This window comes from Sinocyclocheilus grahami, unplaced genomic scaffold, assembly GCF_001515645.1.
Source record: "Sinocyclocheilus grahami isolate Dianchi unplaced genomic scaffold, SAMN03320097.WGS_v1.1 scaffold534.1, whole genome shotgun sequence".
NCBI lineage: Eukaryota > Metazoa > Chordata > Actinopteri > Cypriniformes > Cyprinidae > Sinocyclocheilus > Sinocyclocheilus grahami.
In genome coordinates, this window is record NW_015505713.1 from 529597 (window position 1) to 549765 (window position 20169).

A 20169-nucleotide genomic window follows, 5' to 3' on the forward strand; every position below is an offset into this window, starting at 1 on the left:
TACATATATATATATTATATTTATATATATATATATATATATATATATATATATATATATATATAAAAAGTTATGTAAACTGCCAGTCAAATTCATTATTTTATTAAGAAAGAACTCAAAGTTTGATACAAAAAAAAAAGTATTTCAAATTCTTCTGAAGTGCTGAACCATGCTATCATGGTTTCCACAAAAATATTATGCAACATTACTGTTTTCAACATTGATAATAAAACATGCTTCTTCAGCATCAAATCAGCATATTGGAAATATTTCTGAAGGATCTTGTGACACTGAAGACTGCTGAAAATTCAGCTTTGCCATCGCAGGAATAAGTTACATTGTAAAAAATATTAAAATAGAAAAATGTTATTTTAAAATGTAAAAATATTTAACAATATTACCATTACATTTTTGATCATATATAAATAGCCTTTTAGGGGGAAAAAACAAAATGAAAAAAAACATGTTCACTAGTAGTCTCAAACATTTGGAATTCAATTTGATGTGCGAATACATCTAACAGGAGCATTTTGTGACTTTTTCTTTGCGTGCCCACCTGTAAACCTCCAGATTTCACACATATTCCAATTAAATTTTACAATGCAGAGCTGAAATCTGCCATCCTAAGTGGCTCACACAGCATCACATCACCAAAAATTACAGATTGAGTAATTCACTCTGAGCGTGAGCGCACCAACACATACAAGCACAGATCAGCATTCTACAGAGAAAATGAATTGCAAGTAGGAGAAAAGATTGGCGCAAGAAGACAGAAGTTTACGAAGTAAAAAAGAGGGAGGGAGGAATGTGGTTTAATGGACTGCTGGATTTACTGAACTCTCAGCTGTAAATTCAACTCCCCACATCTTAAAAACACCATCCCTCAGCTTACGACAAGGGCAAATTTCACTCAAAGACTGTGGGGACTTTCCATCGACTTCTATGGTTTTTATATTGAGGAAGCATTTAATATTTATTTATTCATAAAATGTAGGTTATGTCTGGTTATCTCTTTAGTAAGGATATATGGTACCCACAACGTAACAAAACCTGACCCACAGATAAAAATCAATGAGACAAATGCAAACATTCATAAAAAGAACACATTTCATAACAGACCGACTGGTCCACACACACACACACACACACACACACACACACACACACACACACACACACACTCACCAGTATTGCTCTTCTTCCTGTTCTTCAGAGCACAGGTGACAGGATCTCCAGAAACGCAAGGATTCTCCACATATTTAGGTGTCCTGATTGAACCTGCAGACAGAGCGAAAACGAGAGAAAGACCGGAGCAGAGAGAGAGAGAGAGAGAGAGAGGGAGGGAGGAGAAAGAGTGAGAGAGACGCACATACACACACACACAGAGACAGTTAAGTCTTTCCAGATGGGATTTTGAAGCTGGCAATCTGAATCTCTGGGCAGAGCTGCATGTGGATCTGCTTGTGTGTGTGTGTGTGTGTGTGTGTGTGTGTGTAACAGTTGTGATCGGCTGTCCTGTACTCCCAGAGAGATTCCAGTATAAATTAGTCGTCTGTAATGATTTTAATCTCCCTGAGCAGTTCCTCCTGTGTCTGCTGAGTCAGATTCAAGCTTTACTGGCATGATTGTCAACATATACAATTTTGCCAAAGCATAAAAGTACTTAGAGTAGAGAAATAGACAATAAATAACTTAACATTTAAAAGTTTTGATGTTGGTAAGATTTTTCAGTGTTTTTGAAAGAAGTCTCTTATGCTCACCAAGGCTGCATTTATTTGATCAAAAATGCAGTAAAAAGGGCAATATTGTAAATTAGTATTGCAGTTTAAAATATATTCAATTACAAAACAGTTATTTAAAAGTGTAATATATTCCTGTGATGACTAAGCTGAATTTTCAGCATTCATTACTCCAGTCTCACATAATACTTCAAATATCAGTCTAATTTGGAGCTCAATAATTTTTTTTTTATCATTAGTGTTTAAAACAGTTCATTACTTTTTGTGGAAACCTTGATGTATTTAATACATTACATGAATAGAAATTTTAAAACAGCATTTATTTGAAATTGATATTTTTATTTGGATGTTTTTGATCATTTTAATGCATCCATGCTGAAAAAAAAGTATTAGTTTCTTCTGACCCCAATCTATAATAATAATTTATTATTTGGTCTATAATACTAGACCAAATTATATATAAAACAATCAAATAAAACTGAAAACACAGTCTCAGGGTTACTTCAGCACACAAGCCACAAGCTGAATCAGCTCATTCACAGCCCTGACTCTTCTGCAACATTTGTTCCATTTAACTTCACAGCAGTTCCTCATACAAAGCCTCAAACATCAGAAAGAAGCCTGAAATGAGAATAAAGACAGACATCTCTACTGGCGCACAGATTTGGAAGTAATATTCGGGGCTGTAGCAACACGTCTTTCCCACTTTCAGAAATTAAGTTCATACCTACCCACTTGTCTGGAAAAAAAATCATTATATTTTAAAGGGGTCATATGATGCGATTTCAAGTTTTCTTTTCTTTTTGGAGTGTTACAAGCTGTTCGTGAATAGATAAGATCCCTAAAGTTGCAAAGACTAAAGTCTCAAACCCAAACAGATACTCTTTATAAAAGTTAAGACTCATCCACTCCCTCCTAAAATGCCTCGTTTAAACACGCCCCCACATGTCTATGTCACTGTGTGGGAAGATTTGCATAACACCGCCCAAATGTTCACACAATGAAAGAAGGCGTAACTTTGATTCTCACTGTAGTATTGTTGCCGGTGCCGCCATGTCATGGAGACACTGTGTTTCGATGTGAAAGCGAAACTACTTGGTTTGGTCTTCCAAAAGAGGACACAACTAGAAATCAGTGGTTAAGTTGTATTTACAACACTGTTCCAGAACAGTTCAAACCAAATATTCAGATGTGTGCAACACATTTTACAGGAGGACGAGGACTGTTTCCTGGGAGAGTAGCCTACAAGCCTACCGGTGTTCTGACAAATAATGCTGATTTACAGCCTGTAAGTACATTTTCATATTTAAAGATTTGCCACTGATTTCTCCGATCACATATACAGACATGGTTTTATGTTTACGTGGCGCGATGCAACGCAACACGTAAAAAGACTGTATAAGTCATTATAATCAGTAATTATGTCCCCACTGGATGCAACAAATGCCTCATTTATAATGGGTTTTACTGGTTTTGTCTCGTCGCGCCGGGACACGGCATCACAGTATGGTAAGGGGCATAATTTTTCCATCACACGCTTGAGATATTCGGCCAATCACAATGCACTGGATAGCTGGCCAATCAGAGCAAACCTCACTTTTCAGACCGATGAGCTTTGTAAAAATCTACGTGTTTCAGAAAGGCGGGGCATAGAGGAGCAACAATAATGTACAGTATGTGGAAAATAATGTCTTTTGAACCTTAAACTGCATAAACACATTTCATTACACCAAATACACAAAATAATGTTCTTTTTTAGCAACGTCATATGGCCCCTTTAAGAGCTTTGTTTTGATCAGCCAAAAAACTAAAAGTAGGCAGCCAACGTGAAATGATGAAAAAACAGATGCACTTCCAAAAATTAGTTTGGACTTTGTTTGGGCAATGTGTCACCTCGACTTTTCAGACTCTTCTTGAACCTCTGGTAATATTACATTACACAGTTAATGATTGTTTGAAGGAAAACAATAGCGAAGGATCTGAGAGATTAGGGCTGTAGGAACAAATCAATGTAGGTTTGACTCTGGACTATTAGCGCGGTCACAACTCTATCACTACTACATCCTGGAGTTTGGTAGTTAACAACAGGTTGCCTGATAGGGACTGTCATGTAATTACACGTAACTTTCAGTACAATGCTTTGGATGAAAAGTGTTTGCTACAAAGTAACTAAAAAGGTTTGGTCTGTGATGGGCTTTAAAATCAACCTGACACAGCGGTCGCATAGTAGTCTCCAAGTGCAACAGTATTTACAGAGAAAAACATGCGACACTGACTTAAATATACGAATGACATAATTCAAAACTCATTTTGAAATTTTTTTTTTTTACTTTTTTTCCTTTGGAATAATGTGAATGAATTGTGTAGAACAAGACTAAGAAAGCAAATTTTAGGGTCATGTTAACTTAGATGAAATGTGGTGTGTACTGCCACCTACATGAACACACACAGCATTGCAGGCACAGAAATGCTTCTATTAGCATTACTTAATATGGGAAATGCTTACAGCAGGAGAGAAATAGATGCTTTTGGGAAATGTAATGACAGATAATAAAACAAAATATTATGAAACAAGAATGTGAATGTTGTTAATTGCTACTTAAATATTACAATGGAAATGATCTAACAAAAATAATCTAATTCTACTCTTAATCAAGTTGATTAATGGTAATGCGTTGCATTTCTCAGTTTTTCTTTTTTTCCAAATGTGTTCTGCAAAGCATTCTAATTAAGGACAGCTTTGATTCAGCAGCACATAGGGCTGACGTGGGTATGATCACACAACCTGAGGTGCAAGACTGTGGGAAGAACAATCGCCAAACATTGCCAGAATACTGAGTGAGCTCCTGCCAAGTGTTTCTCTTGCCATGTGATTGGCAGCTCTCAGCTCAGCTAGCAGTGTGAATCAGCACAGAGCAACCACTACCACAATGATAACGTAATGCATTTTACACAGTATATATGATACAGTTTCATTCATCAGTTCTCAAATAATCTAAAGCAAGATTTTACATCAGAAACATGTCAATGTATGAACCCACTCAAGTTCACCTTGACCTACACTCATCCTAAAGTCTGACAAATCAACTGAACCTACACTTTGACCCCTGAATTTTGTTTCATAATGGGATTTCTTCCTAGAGGCTAGTTTCATAAACACAGCAACTGTCTTATAAACTAGTCTGGCCAACTAGTAGTTAGTCAAGGGGTAATTAGTCTTACTTTTTGAATTAGAGCAATATATCTGACAATCAATCAGTCAATCAATCAACCAATAATTGTTAATAAAAGTGATTAGCCTAAAAGAAAAAAAATCAGATGACTACTTAAATTTAAATTAGAAGACTATTGTAAGCAGTTTATGCAACTGATCTTCACACAGCAGGTAAATGACTCTTTGACCCTGTCCCAAATATTGCCCTCAGCCCTTGCTGTCCATAAGTACACACATTAGTGATACCGGTGGTCACACAAACCAGTGGATCTTAAATGGTTTGCTTCGGGACTCCTATTTGATATTGAGAATCACAGAAACATTATTTATTGTACAAAAGTGATCAAATATGTACTTAAATCTATTACTATTTATATGTAAATATTTGTGTGTAAAAAAAAAAAAAAAAAATCTGGGCCACTAATTCACTGCACAGTACATTTGTATTTACTAATTTGCTCTAAATAGTGCAGCGTTTTATTACATACCTTTTAATGTTTTTATTGTCTTTTAAAAGCAAATGTATATATATCATTTTGCTGTCATACTATGCATAATTATACAGTTATAATACATTTTTGAATATTTTCATTTGGCTTTTTCTTTTTTGCTGTTCAAGACCAGAACAGGCCTGTGAAATATCAGTTGAGAATTGCTGAGGCAGGTGGGCCACTGGATGACTTTTATATTTAATCTAACTTAATTAAAATTATTAAAAAAAAAACACACACATAAAATCATTTTTTTATATTAAATACATATAATACAGTGACACTCTCAGTTTCTTCTAATAGAATTTCGAAAACAAGCAGCAGATTTACAGTAGGAAATATAAAGTGGGGCCTTTGAATGTTAAAGGGCTTTTGAGTCAAAAAATTTGAAAAACATTGGCCTACACTGTGAAGTCGGCACCAATAGATGGCACAGTTTGTGCATTACATAAATCACAGCTGCAGAACTTCTTAAAGAGGACAAGCCATAGCACTGTAAACTTGACTGTGTCTATTGTATATGATATACAGCATACTACTTGTACCAGAAATACCATTTGGATAGTACCCAAAGTGCCAGACGTACCCATTAGGATAGATATTAAATCACTATTCCAACTGACTAGGATTAAAATGTAAAACATTTTCTATCCCTTTTTCTATTATTGTAAATATATACTTACTTTTTTCTTTAATGTTCTCACATTGTAAAAATGCATTTTTCATCAGCTCTGAATTGATGTGTAGTGTATGTAATGTGAAACCTGAAATTACTTGAATGATACAAGAAAAATGCATATTCTAAAAAAATGCATAGTCTATGATAAGTCAAGGATAATATTGCATATTTTATGATAATATCACAATGTCAAGTCAAGTCACATTTATATAGCACTTTTAACAATACAGATTGTGTCAAAGCAACTGAACAGCATTAATTAGGAAAATAGTCAATAATGCAAAATGACAATAGTAAACACTCATTTTTCAGTCAAAGGCAGTTCATCATTGAATTCAGTGATGTCATCATCCAGCTCAGTTCAGTTTAAATAGTATCTTTGCAATAATTTGCAATCAATGATGTGTATTAATCAGCTGAGTATTAATGTATTAAAAGTATCAACGTATTAATGAGTTGAGTCATTTATTCAAACTGTCAATATCGCACACTCCTAGTAAGTACATTTAAAAAGTGACTGTTATGTACCTGGTGACTTGTTGGACCGGACTGGAGAAAGATAGGGTTGGCGGGGAAGGAGCAGGGGGGAGGAAGGGAGGGAGACGGACACTCCTCTGGTAAAACTCGGCCTCAGCATCTCCTCTGCAGGGTACGGCTGTACTGGCAGCGGCCCACTCCCATGATTCTGAACACCCACAATCTCCTCTTCCTGAACTCTGTGATGGAAACTGGGGCTGAGGGATTGACTTCCTAAGCAAAAATAAGAAAGACAAGAAAAAAAAAGAATATATATTTGTTTTGGACACTTGATTAGAATTATATCTTCATGCAAATAATTTTGCACTTTTTAAACCAAGCCGAACATGAAAGTTCAGAATCCTGTGTCAGTGATCCATTCAACATGAGTCACTTATACAGCCACAATAACAAACACTGAACATTTAGAATGGTTTGAGTCTTAAATTCGATTCATTGAGAAGTGAAAAAAAAAAAAAGTCTGTATGCTTTCCAGTTGGACGTCAGAAATCCAATTAGCTAGGTATCATTACCAATGTCTTTCTGTATCCAAGCCTTCATAACCACTATAAAAACATACAGACAAACTACTAAGGCTGTCTCATGACCAACAGTAATATTATACATCTTTCTCCTCCTATAATAAGCCCTTTTGAAGAAAGCTGAGAATTAAGTTCTTTTAACATTCCAAACCAAACATACAAGGCCTAAAGTTCCTCTCACCGCAACAGGGTTTACTGCTGATCTTTACTGCCAAAACGAAGCTGGTTTTAAACAAAAAGCCAACAGAATGCAGATTTTCACCGGACAACCCGCCATATTATGTAGAGGACATCCCTGTGGTCATTTTGGAGAAAGACTGATTAAAGGGGTCATATGACGTTGCTAAAAAAAGAACATTATTTTGTGTATTTGGTGTAATGAAATGTGTTTATGCGGTTTAAGGTAAAAAAAAAAAAACACATTCATTTCCACATACTGTACATTATTGTTTCTCCTCTATTCCCCGCCTTTCTGAAACGCATCGATTTTTACAAAGCTCATCGTTCTGAAAAGCAAGGTGTGCTCTGATTGGCCAGCTATCCAGTGCATTGTGATCGGCCGAATACCTCAAGCGTGTGACGGAAATGTTACGCCTCTTACCATACTGTGATGCCGTGTCCCGGCGACGAGACAAAACCAATAAAACCCATTATAAACAAGGCATTTGTTGCATCCAGTGGGGACATAATTACTGATTATAATGACTTATACGGTCTTTTTACGCATTGCGTTGTGCCGCGTAAACATAAAACCATGTCTGCATTTGTGATCGGAGAAACGACAAACAACAAGTGCTACTCTACACTGCTCAAAACTCGCGTTTGAATCATCAGTGGCAAATCCTTTAAATATGAAAGCATACTTACAGGCTGCGAGTCATCATTATTTGTCAGAACACCGGCATTGTAGGCTACTCTACCAGGAAACAGTCCTCCGTAAAATGCGTTGCTCACATCTGAATATTTGCGTTGAACTGTTCTGGAACGGTGTTGTAAATACAACTTAACCACTGATTTGTAGTTGTGTCCTCTTTTGGAAGGCCGAACAAAGTAGTTTCGCTTTCACAACGAAACACAGCATCTCCACAACATGGCGGTGGCAACAACAATACTATAGCGAGAATCAAAATTACACCTTTCTTTGCGTGAACATTTGGGCGGTGTTATGCAAATCTTCCCACACAGTGACGTAGACATGTGGGGGCGTGTTTAAACGAGGCGTTTTAGGAGGGCGTGGACGAGTCTTAACTTTTATTAAGAATATCTCTTTGGGTTTGAGACTTTAGTCTTTGCAACTTTAGGGATCTTATCCATTCACGAACAGTTTGTAACACTCCAAAGAGAAAGGAAAACTTGAAATCGCATCATATGATCCCTTTAAAAAGACCAAAATATAAAACTACTCTGTGCGTAAATGAAACGAAAAAAAATATATAAATAAACAGGCTGACACTAATTCACAGCTTTACTGAAAACTTGCATTGTTTTTTAAATGAATGAACAGAATATACATAAAATCAATATGCTACTTCTGTTCAACTAGTCAGTTTCCACAATAATCATATTACTTACCTGTCCGTGACTGCACCATTCTTAAAGACTTTGGCACGGCTTAGTTGTCCAAGGCTGTCGAAAACATTTGATAACTATTTTTATGTTGTGGCTAAAAACAAACAAACAAAAACTAATAGCTGCACAAAACCTAATACTTTTACAAAAAAAAAAAATGTTTTACAAAGTAAATCTAGATATCACTTGATTACGATGTACAGTATAAGATGGATGTTCATTCTAAGATTTGAAGATTAATTTTAATAGTAACTTAAAGTAATAGTAATTGTTATGTTCCCTGGGAGTTTGTTGTTGTTTTTGCTTTTGTTTTCCCTTGTTTCTTTTTTCCTTTTTCCCCAGCTCCTAGGTTTCCGCTGAGTGGACGATTCGCCGCCAATCATTATTAGGGTGTTCCATACTGCGACGAATCAGCTGACGGCCCGTGGCTTTAAAAGCTTCCGGTGTGCTCGGCCTGGGAGGCGAGGGCAGCGCAGTGAGCGCTGTTGGGGTGTGTAACGAGACTTTTTGGCTGTGCTCTGAGAGGAGAACCTGTGCGAGTTCCTGGGCATCAGGATGTATGTTTTTGATTTGTTTGAGTTGTGCCTCACTCCTGTGTATTTTCTCTTTCTCAAGTTGCTCAGTATGACTTTCATGTCTTACAACTATGTGCCGGTCAGTGGGTGAGCTCTTGTGTATTTTTTCTGTTTTAGCTAGTGTAGGGCCTACGCCGAAGCTTTCGTGTTTTTGTTTAACATTTTTATTTGGTTAGGATAGGTTAGTGGGTTTGGGCGTTTTAGTGTAGCATTGTTTGGTTTGTTTTGATTTAGGCGCCACTATCATTTCTCTCCCTTTTTTTGTTTGTTCGTTTGTATCCCACTTTTTATTTTTGGCACTGTAAATATGCACACGTGTTGCTTGTGCGTTTCTGGACAGCTACGTGAATAAATTGCTGTCATTTGCCATTTGTAGAATAAATTACTGCCTTTTGCCATATGCTGTCGTCCTGGCTGTTTTTCTGCTCTCCTCTCCATTCATAGAATTTATTTGTTTTAAATGTTGCGGACCAATTCCCTAGACCTCGAAAGGACCGTAATATTTAGTGGGGGCTCGTTTGGGATCTTTTTACCCACCAGAAGTAGTTATTTGACTATCTGATGTTGGGGAGGATGGCAGAATGATTTTAAGCAGTAAGTGACTTTCTTGTAAAAGGAATGAAACTGTTTGAGCAAGTGGTTGGTCAATCATGCTGGGCAGCGTTTGAGAAGTCACGATGGCTGATCTCGATTTGGAAACCTTTCTTAATGCACCTTCAGTTGAACAAATTGATAAATGTCGCAAGGATGATTTATTGCGTATCGCTGCACATTATCAAATTGCGGTTTCAAAGCAACAATTAAAAAGCTAAATTAAAAGTGATGTTTTACAAAGGTTGGTGGAATTAAGGATTGTGATGCTACATTCAGCAAGAGAGGAGGATTCACTCAGTTCAGACACTCGCCCATCAGCTGGTGAGGAGGAGCAGAGTGGAGGGGCCGAAGTGGAGGATTCCGAAGCCAAGGCTTCTCTGCCGCCCTTCGAACCTTTTTCTCCGGCTTCTGTGGAGTCCGGAGGCGATGCGAGGCTTAAAACTTGATTGGCACGAGTGCAAATCGAAGCCTGTGCACGGGCGGAGGAACGTCAAGCGGAGATTAATTTAAGGCTCGAGATTCGCAGGCTGGAAATTGCGGCAGAGAAGGAGATTAAGCTGCGTGAACGGTCCCTTAATACTGCAAAAGTTTTGCCTGCTCCGGTAGTGACAACGGGGAAAAAAAATCGCTGATCCTTCGACTGAAGTTAAACCACCAGAAAAAACCTTTGATGCAAGTAAGCACATTTATCTTGTTCCACAATTTCGGGAATCTGAAATAGATTCTTATTTTGGTGTATTTGAATGTACAGCGTCCGCATTAAATTTGTCCAAGGAAATCTGGCCGTTGTTGTTACAATGCAAATTAACCGGTAAAGCTCAAGACGTTTGTGCAAGTTTGTCCTTAGAGTATAGTCTGAATGATGCGGTGAAAGCTGCAATTTTGCGCGCATACGAACTTGTGCCTGAAGCTTACCGGCAACGATATAGGAAACATAAAAAGACCTCAAATCAAACGTTTGTCGAGTTTGCAAGAGAGAAGGGCATTTTATTCGATAAGTGGTTGATGTCCAGTAAAGCAGTGGATTTTGGGGCATTGCGTGAATTAATTCTTTTAGAAGAACTCCAATTGTGTGCCAGAGCGTATTGTTGATTTGAATGAACAAAAAGTGACATCCTTGTCTCAAGCTTCACACAGAAAAGTGTTGGGTTTGTGAAAAGAGTCCCGGCTATGGAGGTTGGGGTTAGTGAAAACCCGGAGGCCAGTTATGATCCTTCTATTTTTGAAGGGTTGATTTCAATGTCAGATAATCATGCTAGACAAGTTAAGGTTAGAATGCTGCATGATACAAGCACAAGCCAATCCTTCGTAGTGGCAGGTGTACTGCCGTTTTCAGAGCAGACTTATTCTGGCAGTAATGTCCTTGTGCAGGGAATTGAGATGGGCCTTGTTAAAGTTCCATTGCACAAGATATACCTGCAATCGGAGTTGTGTACATGATTGGTGCAGGTCAGTGTATGTGAAGAACTGCCTGTCAAAGGGGTAGATTTCCTTTTGGGGAATGACTTAGCTGGCGGAAAAGTTTTCCCTGTGTTAGAGATGCTTGACAGGCCTGTGCTGTCTGATCAACCAGGGTTAACAGAATGAAATACAGGAATTTTCCCTGCATGCACAGTTACGTGGGCTCAGGCTCGCAAAAAGGATGCCTATGATTTGGTTTCTACTTTTGTCTCCCAAAATGATCTCTGCCCAACAAAATGATGGGACTTCGCAAAATTGTTTTTCGGTAGTGGTTTTTTTTTTTAGAGGAGGCACGGAAACGAAAATGTGCATATTTTGTTGAGAACGGACTTTTGATGCGTAAGTGGTGTGCAGACATGGCAGATAACACTGAGTGGAATGTGGTTTATCAGATCGTTATTCCTTCCTGTTAAAGACAGCAAGTCTTATTGTTAGCTCACGACCATGATCTGTCAGGACATACTGGAGTTAGAAAGACTTTCAATGGAATTTTGAGACCTTTTTTGGCCATGTCTTAAAACAGATGTTGCTAACTTTTGTCGTACTTGCTCCACATGTCAGATGACTGGAAAGCCAAACCAGGTGATTCCTCCCACTCCACTTATTCCTATTCCACCTATGGGGGAACCGTTTTTGAACATGCAATTGTAGATTGTGTGGGTCCGTTGCCCAGAACAAAATTAGGGAATCCATTTTTGCTGACAATCATGTGTGGCGCTACGCATTTCCCTGAAGCTATTCCATAAAAAGGAAAATCAAGGCGCCTATTATTATTCGGGCACTGGTGAAATTCTTTTCTATGTTCGGGCTGCCTAAGGTAGTACAGACTGATCAGGGCATGAATTTTCTTTCTAAAATCTTCACACATGTATTGTCGACATTAAACATTTCCCATCAGGTTGCCAGACCATACCATCCAGAGAGTCAAGGCGCACTGGAACGATTTCATCAGACCTTAAAAGCGATCCTAAGAAAGTACTGTTTAGATACAGGCAGTGGGATGAGGGAATACCTTTAGTTCTATTTGCTGCCCGATAGGCGAAACAAGAGAGTCTGGGGTTTAGTCCTGCGGAGTTGGTGTTTGGGCATACAGTAAGGGGGCCGTTGAAAGAGAAAAAGAGAAAATTTTAAGTTTTGATTCCACCCCCAAAATGAATGTGCTGGAGTATGGTAGTAGATTCTGCGATCGACTGCATAAAGTGTGGTCTTTGGCAAACTAATCGCTGGTCACTGCACAAAAGAAAATGAAACAACGCTATGATCACAAATCCGTACAGCGTAGTTTTCGTGTAGGTGATCAGGTGCTGGTGTTGTTACCAGTTGTAGGTTCTGCTTTGTCAGCACGTTTCTCTGGGCCCTATCAAGTGTTGAGGACATTTTCTGATGTTGATTATGTAATTGAGACTCCTGACCGAAAAAGAAAGTCTTGTGTGTGTCATGTTAACATGCTCAAAGCGTTTCATTCTAGAGAGGACCTGGAAGGAGTCGTGGTTGGAGGGGGTGAGAGGCATGCACCTGAACCTGTTCTTGTGGCAGTAGCCTGTAGTGATGCAAGTGCTACTCGGGATGTTGAGGATGAGGGGTTAGAGCTTTGCACACTGTTGAGAAGTATGTCGAAGCTCAGATATTCTGAAATGTTGGGTCATTTAGATTCATGTGGATCTCATCTAACTGAACAGCAAAAATGTGATGTTAAGCAGCTGATTGATGATTTTCTCTGTCTTTTTTGTTCCTTCTCGCACTACAGTGTTACACCATGATATTAATGTAAGTGATGCTGTCCCGATTAAACAACATACCTATCGTGTGAATGCTACGAAGAGAGCGGTCATGAAGGCTGAGGTGGATTATCTTCTTGAAAACGGGCTTGCTGAACCGAGTAACAGTCCTTGGAGTTCTCCATGTCTGCTGGTGCCGAAGAGTGATGGTACAACTTGGTTTTGTACGGATTACCGTAAGGTAAATGCAGTTACTACACCAGACTGTTTTCCATTACCCCATATGGAAGACTGCGTCGACAACATTGGGTCAGCCTGTTACGTCAGCAAACTCGACTTGCTTAAGGGATATTGGCTTTGCCTTTGACAACTCGCGCGTCTGAAATCTCAGCGTTTGTAACCCCAGACAATTTTTTTACAATATTCCGTTATGGCGTTCGGGATGCGCAACGCTCCTGCAACATTTCAACGTCTCATTAATATTGTGCTCGTGGACGTTCCAAATTGCAGTGCTTATTTGGATGACTTAGTAGTGTATTCTAATACCTGGGGAGATCATGTTATTTCGCTACGAAGTGTGTTTGAACGGTTAGCTAAAGCTTCGTTAACGCTTAAATTTAGCCAAATGTGAATTTGGGCAGGCTACTTTTACCTTGTACCTTGGTAAAAGTGTCGGCCAAGGGCAAGTGCGTCCGGTGGAGGCTAAAGTAACAGCCGTTGCCAATTTTCCAGTCCCTAAAACGATACGTGAGCTCCGTCATTTTCTGAGTATGGTTAGCTATTATCGTGGTTTCTGTAAGAACTTCTCCACAGTGACATCTCTACTTAGCATTTCCAGACCATTTTTGTGGAACGATGAGTGTCAGCATGCTTTTGACTCGGTGAAGACACTGATGTGTAATGCCCCAGTGTTGGCTGTGCCCATTTTTCAAATTGGAGGTGGACGCCAGTGCCGTCGGTGCAGGGGCTGTACTTTTGCAAGAAGATCAGGATGGTATTGATCACCCGGTCTGTTATTTTTCACGAAAGTTTAACAAGACACAGTTAAATTACTTGATCATTGAAAAGGAAACTCTAGCATTGCTAATGGCTCTTCAGTACTTTGAGGTATATCTGGAGTCTAGCAATTTGCTAATCATTGTGTTTACGGATCATAATCCTCTTGTTTTCTTGTCGCGGATGCGTAATCAAAACCAACGCTGACTGCGATGGTCTTTGATTATTCAGGATTATCATCTAGAGATCAAACACAAAAAAAGGTGTGGACAATGTATTGGCTGATGCCTTGTCTAGAGCTTAAAGTAGGGATGGAACGTTTTTCCCTTTCATATATAGTTTGTTTTTAAGGGCGGGGGTGTTACGTTCCCTGGTTGTGCCTCACTCCTGTGTATTTTCTCGTTCTCAAGTTGCTCAGTATGACTTTCATGTCTTACAACTATGTGCCGGTTAGTGGGTGAGCTCTTGTGTATTTTTACTGTTTTAGCTAGTGTAGGGTATTTAGGGCGTCGCCTACGCCGAAGCTTTCGTGTTTTTGTTTCACATTTTTATTTGGTTAGGATAGGTTAGTGGGTTTGGATCTTTAGTGTTTGTTTGTATTCCATTTTTTATTTTTGGCACTGTAAATATGCACACGTGCTGCTGGTGCTTTTCTGGACAGCTATGTGAATAAATTGCTGTCTTTTGCCATTTGTAGAATAAACTACTGCCTTTTGCCATATGCTGTCGTCCTGGCTGTTTTTCTGCTCTCCTCTCCATTCATCGAATTTATTTGTTTTAAATGTTGCGGACCAATTCCCTAGACCTCTAAAGGACTGTAACAGTAATCAAAAAAGGAGAATTGAGCATGCACAATGAAATATTTAAATCTTAAAATTAAATTAAATCTTTTAAAGAAAAATAATAAAACAAAATATAAATCATATAAATAAAAAATATATAAATCATTCCTCCAGGGATCCTCTTATTAACGTTAGATTATTAGTAAAAATAAATAAATATAAATGCATAAATGTAAAAAATTGGTGCAGAAGCAAAGTAACAAATTGTATTAAAAAGTAACTAGGGATGTTCATTTCGGTTATTTTTTCTAACCGACAACCGACGCTCGTTAACCGACAAGATTGTTTTAAATTAGAATTGAATTAAATTACAAAGGATAAGTGTCTGTGACCCGTTAAAAATACTAACATTTGTTTCCTCTGGATTAATTTTACATACACAAAAAGCAGCAAATGACAGAACATGAGGATTCACATGGTCATCATATCACATCACGCACCTGCAGCACTTCTGCCAGCGGAGAAAAACATAATAAAGCTAGGCTATATATATATATATGCAACAAGTAGCCTAGTATGCAGAGTTTCAGTTCATTTTTTGCTGCGCGAAAGGAAACAGACAGCAGAAAGCTTTTCTTTAGGCTTATTTTACAAAAGTACAAAGATTTGTTTTTATTGTGAATGCACACAAATAAAGGCAAACCTTTTACAATTCCGATTATCTTTAGGACTAAAAGGAGTAGTTTTAGAAGGAAAAAATTAATTCCGCCAAGTAATTGCGCCGGATGCACGCACACAGTTAAGCATTGCTACCTTGACAATGCAGCAAGTTTATTATCATAATAAAATAGTCAGTTAAACATATGGGGGGGGGGAAAACTATGTAGTAAAAAAAAATAAAAAAAATTAGTTTACAAAAGTACAAAGATTTGTTTTTATTGTGAATGCACACAAATAAAGGCAAACCTTTTACAATTCCGATTATCTTTAGGACTAAAAGGAGTAGTTTTAGAAGGAAAAAATTAATTCCGCCAAGTAATTGCGCCGGATGCACGCACACAGTTAAGCATTGCTACCTTGACAATGCAGCAAGTTTATTATCATAATAAAATAGTCAGTTAAACAAATGGGGGGGGGGGAAACTATGTAGTAAAAAAAAATAAAAAAAATTAGTAAAAAATTTAGTAAAATCTGTGCCGTTAAGTGTTATCACAGTACCGCCGTGATGTTATGCAAAACATTTAGTTTTACGTGGATACTGGAACACGAGTGAAGTACATAACAAATAATAATTTGCCATTCAAATACATTGCGAATATGGAAACATTTGATTTTGTTTGGAAGGAGAGACCCAACGTTGGTTTCAGTTTCATTTTAGCCTAAATTAATTCGTTTTGGCTTGTCGTTTTGCAATAGCTTCTTATATTTTTGACTCTTGTTCTTTTCTAAATATTGTTAATTGAAAGGATTTGTTGTGGAGTGAGGGAAACTAAAATAGCCTAGCTACATTTACAGTGTTTATTATAATGTTTGTAAACACTTCGCATTGGCATTAGGCCTATTTCTGAATGAAATAATAAAATGCGACTTATACCTGACTTATGTTTTTCCCCCTATAAAACACATTTATTAAATACGCGTAGCGTATTTTAACCATGCAGCAAACCTTTTTAAATATTTAGATGAATTACTGAAAAAAAACAATAATTAAATTACTTTTTAAAGATTTATTTTTGGCATTTTTGTCTTTTATTGATAGGATAGTAGTGAGACAGGAAGCGAAGTGAGAGGGGGGGATGGCATCGGGAAAGGTCTGCGAACCGGGACTCGAACACGGGACACCCAAAGCGCAATGACGCTACATGTCGCGTCGACATTCGACATCGGTGACGACATTAAATTACTTTTTAAACCATTTAACTGATTGTATTAATCGGTCAAAATTCTTACGGTCGGTTAACCGGTTAAAATGAACATCCATAAAAGTAACAAATTGAATTAAACCAAATTTGAAGCAGAAAGTCTAAAAATACTATTTTTGTAAAACATACTTTTACTATCTTTAGCCCTATTCGCACGGGATTAGTATTACCTGGTGACCTCCAGTCATTTGTAATAATTGCGGAGGTTGTCGGTGATCTTAATCCCGTGCGAATCGGCCATGTCTGTAATTTGTAAAGTAAAAATTCCCCCGCAAAATGACCTACCATAATTCGCCGAACACCCAGGTCCTGTGATAATATTAGTCCCGTGCGAATCGGCATCTCTGTGATTCAGCCAGCATTTGGCGGGTCGCATATCATTTTTCGAGGTTTTTGTTTGCTGTGTGCCTTTTTATCCATCTTTCGTGAAGAATGGAGCTGCGTTGGAGTGTTTGAAATTCAGATGTGGGGGGGTAATTTCAAAATCACACAAGGTCCCCAGATAATACTAATCCCGTGCGAATAGGGCTTAAGTTAAAATATTTTTAAAGGTGTTTTTCAAGCATAGCTTTGCTAATAAATTATACCACAAAAATGTTATTAAATTGTAGCAATTTTGTTTGCATTTTTGTTTTAAAAAGGAAATGATTTTCAGGATTCAAATGATACTTGACCACAGGGTAAGGTTTCACTCCAGTATGGAGGCTATATGTACATTGGCCATAGGGTGGAAAATGTGCCTTCCCTTGAAAAATTTTTCTTCCCTTTTATTGCAGATTTGTGGTCGGTCGCCTCTTAACACAGCCCAGCAAATCAAGTCTGACTAATGACAGTCTACTCCAGAGAGCTCTGATATAATTACAGCCCTGCATTCATAACACTGAGGCCTGACCAAAATACCAACCAGAGACTCCATTCATCAGACATCAAATATTTATCATAATATAAATTCAGTCGAAATGAGGGTTTGAAGCTGGACGGAGGATTGGCTGAATCCTATATTTAGTCAAATGTGGACAGACCGAACCAGACAGAAAAAAAAAACATTCATGCTGCTGTAAATGGACTCTTAATGTACATGTGGAGTAAATCAGGTATGCTGGCATTTTGGCATCATCATAAGAATGTGGCATAAATCAGGTACGCTGGAGTTCAGCAACACCATCAGAAAAAGCGAATGACTGAAGTGACGACTGCTCAACTTCTGAAGGAAATTAAGTAAAAGAACACATGGACAGGGATGGACCTTAACCCCAGATGGTACCAACTCTTCTTCACACAAACAGGAAGTAAAAAAAAAAATCAACACAGGCAAGGACAGACGTAGGATGACAACGAGGAAAGAAGCGAAACAAGTTCCATTTCAAATAAATGCCGTTCTTTGAACTTTTCACTCATTTGTCACGGTTTCCACAAATATATGAAGCAGCTGTTTTCAACATTGATCATAAATGTTTCTTGAGCACCAAATTAACATATTAGGATGATTTCTCTGATGTGACACTGAAGACTGGAATAATGGCTGCTGAGAATTTAAAATATATTTCAATAGAAAACACTTATTATAAACTGCAATGACGTTTTACACTGTTTTTACTGCATTTCGGTCAAATAAATGTCTTGGTGAGCACAAAAGACACTTTTCAAAAACAAAGATCTTACAAACCAATAGTAGTTTTTAAGTCTTCAGTCTCCATGTCGAAAATTAAGGATTTAAAAAAAAGTTTAAACCTGAAGTTTAAAATTTTAATTTTTTTTTTGGTGTGTGGAAAAATTAAACAAAGAAATGACAAAAATAAGAAATATTTAAGAATTTGGTGTATTTCTAGGGCACTAATTAAAATAAACATTTCACTTAAATCGTTACTCATGATTTAACACAAAAAAGCACACCTTTTAAACAGTATTGTATACAGCAAGAACAGATTGGGTGATGACTAATATAATGCAGACTCTTAAAGAGAAAGAAAATGGTTGACAAGTGTATTTGTCCCTAATCAAAACATGCAAAACCACAGATGGACGACAACATCTTGGAGTTATAAGACAGATAAAATCAATCATCCCTAACCTACAGCAACTTTAACTGTTATATGACTCGGCATCCTTTTGTAATTTAGCCTCACTTTTATCTTCTGCTTCCAAATTTTCAACATTTCCTATATCCTGATTCTCTTCCTGATGGCACAATTCTAAAGGTTGCTGACTCCAGAACTCAGACACTGTAGCACATGCCTGTGGTATATCTGTCAGATTAGTGCACATGCTGACTGATCACTGCTGGAACTTCTTAGGCATTTCAAAGAATGTTATCCATGATTAGCTCACTCAGAGTATGGCCAGCTGTGTTTCTGGTAATGAGATTAGGCCTTGTGTTACTGGAATTCAAACATACAATCTCAGAGAAGATCATTACCAAGTATTATGGTCCAGTAGCAGTTTTTAATTAGCTAACATTTCTCAAATTAACTTGAAAAAGGTAAATTATATTTTGACTGGCCTATTTTTATGGTTAAAGATCTGGGAAAATTACCAATAGGTTTCAATTTTGCTGTAAGTTAAATTATCCCCCTAAACAAGAAATTAAAAATTATAGTTGAGGGCAAAATTTCAAGACTTTGGAGAGAGAAATATTTTTGATTTTGTTATTGAAATTAATAATTGTATTAAAAAAAGGACACAATAATATGATTTAAAGTGACAAACACATTTATAATGATCTGAAAGATTTCTATTTCAAATAAATGCATTTCAAAAATCCTGAAAAAAAAAAAGTTACCCGAGCACTAAATCAGCATCTTAGAATGATTTCTGAAGGTTCATGTGACACTGGAGGCTGGAATAATGTATATGCATAAAAATCTTACCGACCCCAAACGTTTGAATGGTAATGCATGACTGCACAATACCTATAGAACACACAAGTCATATGGACGGTTTTACGGAGATTTTGTGTCCATTTCAGAGCTTAACATCTTACATTCCGGTTCACTTTCCTTGTAGAGAAAAGAGCAGCCTGGACAATCTGCAAATCAACTCCTTTTAAGTTCCACAAAAGGAAGCAAGTCATTCATGTTTGGAATAAAGGAGAGAAAATACCACAATTTTCATTTTTGGGTTTGCAATAATTGAGAAAGCATTAACTGAGCATATTTGCTAGCTAAAACTACTTCATTTAAATTCACTATTAAAATCTGGTTGCAAGTGTGTTTTTAATAGCTGGACAGACAATAATCTTGTGTGTCTTTATAAACAATCTGACTCTGCTAAATAACATGAGGAGTCCCTGCTGAGTAAGGGGAAACTGGACACCAGAGCAGCGGAGATAACACAAGAGAACCTTCAGAAACATGTGCGCACACACACACACA

The 20169-nt window shown here is 37.5% G+C and overlaps 1 protein-coding gene across 2 annotated transcripts in view; it reads right to left on the bottom strand.

The window, feature by feature from the left end:
- tanc1a (tetratricopeptide repeat, ankyrin repeat and coiled-coil containing 1a) overlaps positions 1-20169 on the bottom strand; it is a 125590-nt gene that overhangs the window by 73199 nt on the left and 32222 nt on the right. For both annotated transcript variants that reach the window (XM_016238228.1, XM_016238227.1), the window contains exons 3-4: positions 6652-6873; positions 1186-1278 (exon numbers count right to left, since the gene is read on the bottom strand). In XM_016238228.1, coding sequence (XP_016093714.1) covers positions 1186-1278; positions 6652-6873 — 315 coding nt within the window. The remainder of the gene's footprint in view (positions 1-1185; positions 1279-6651; positions 6874-20169) is intronic.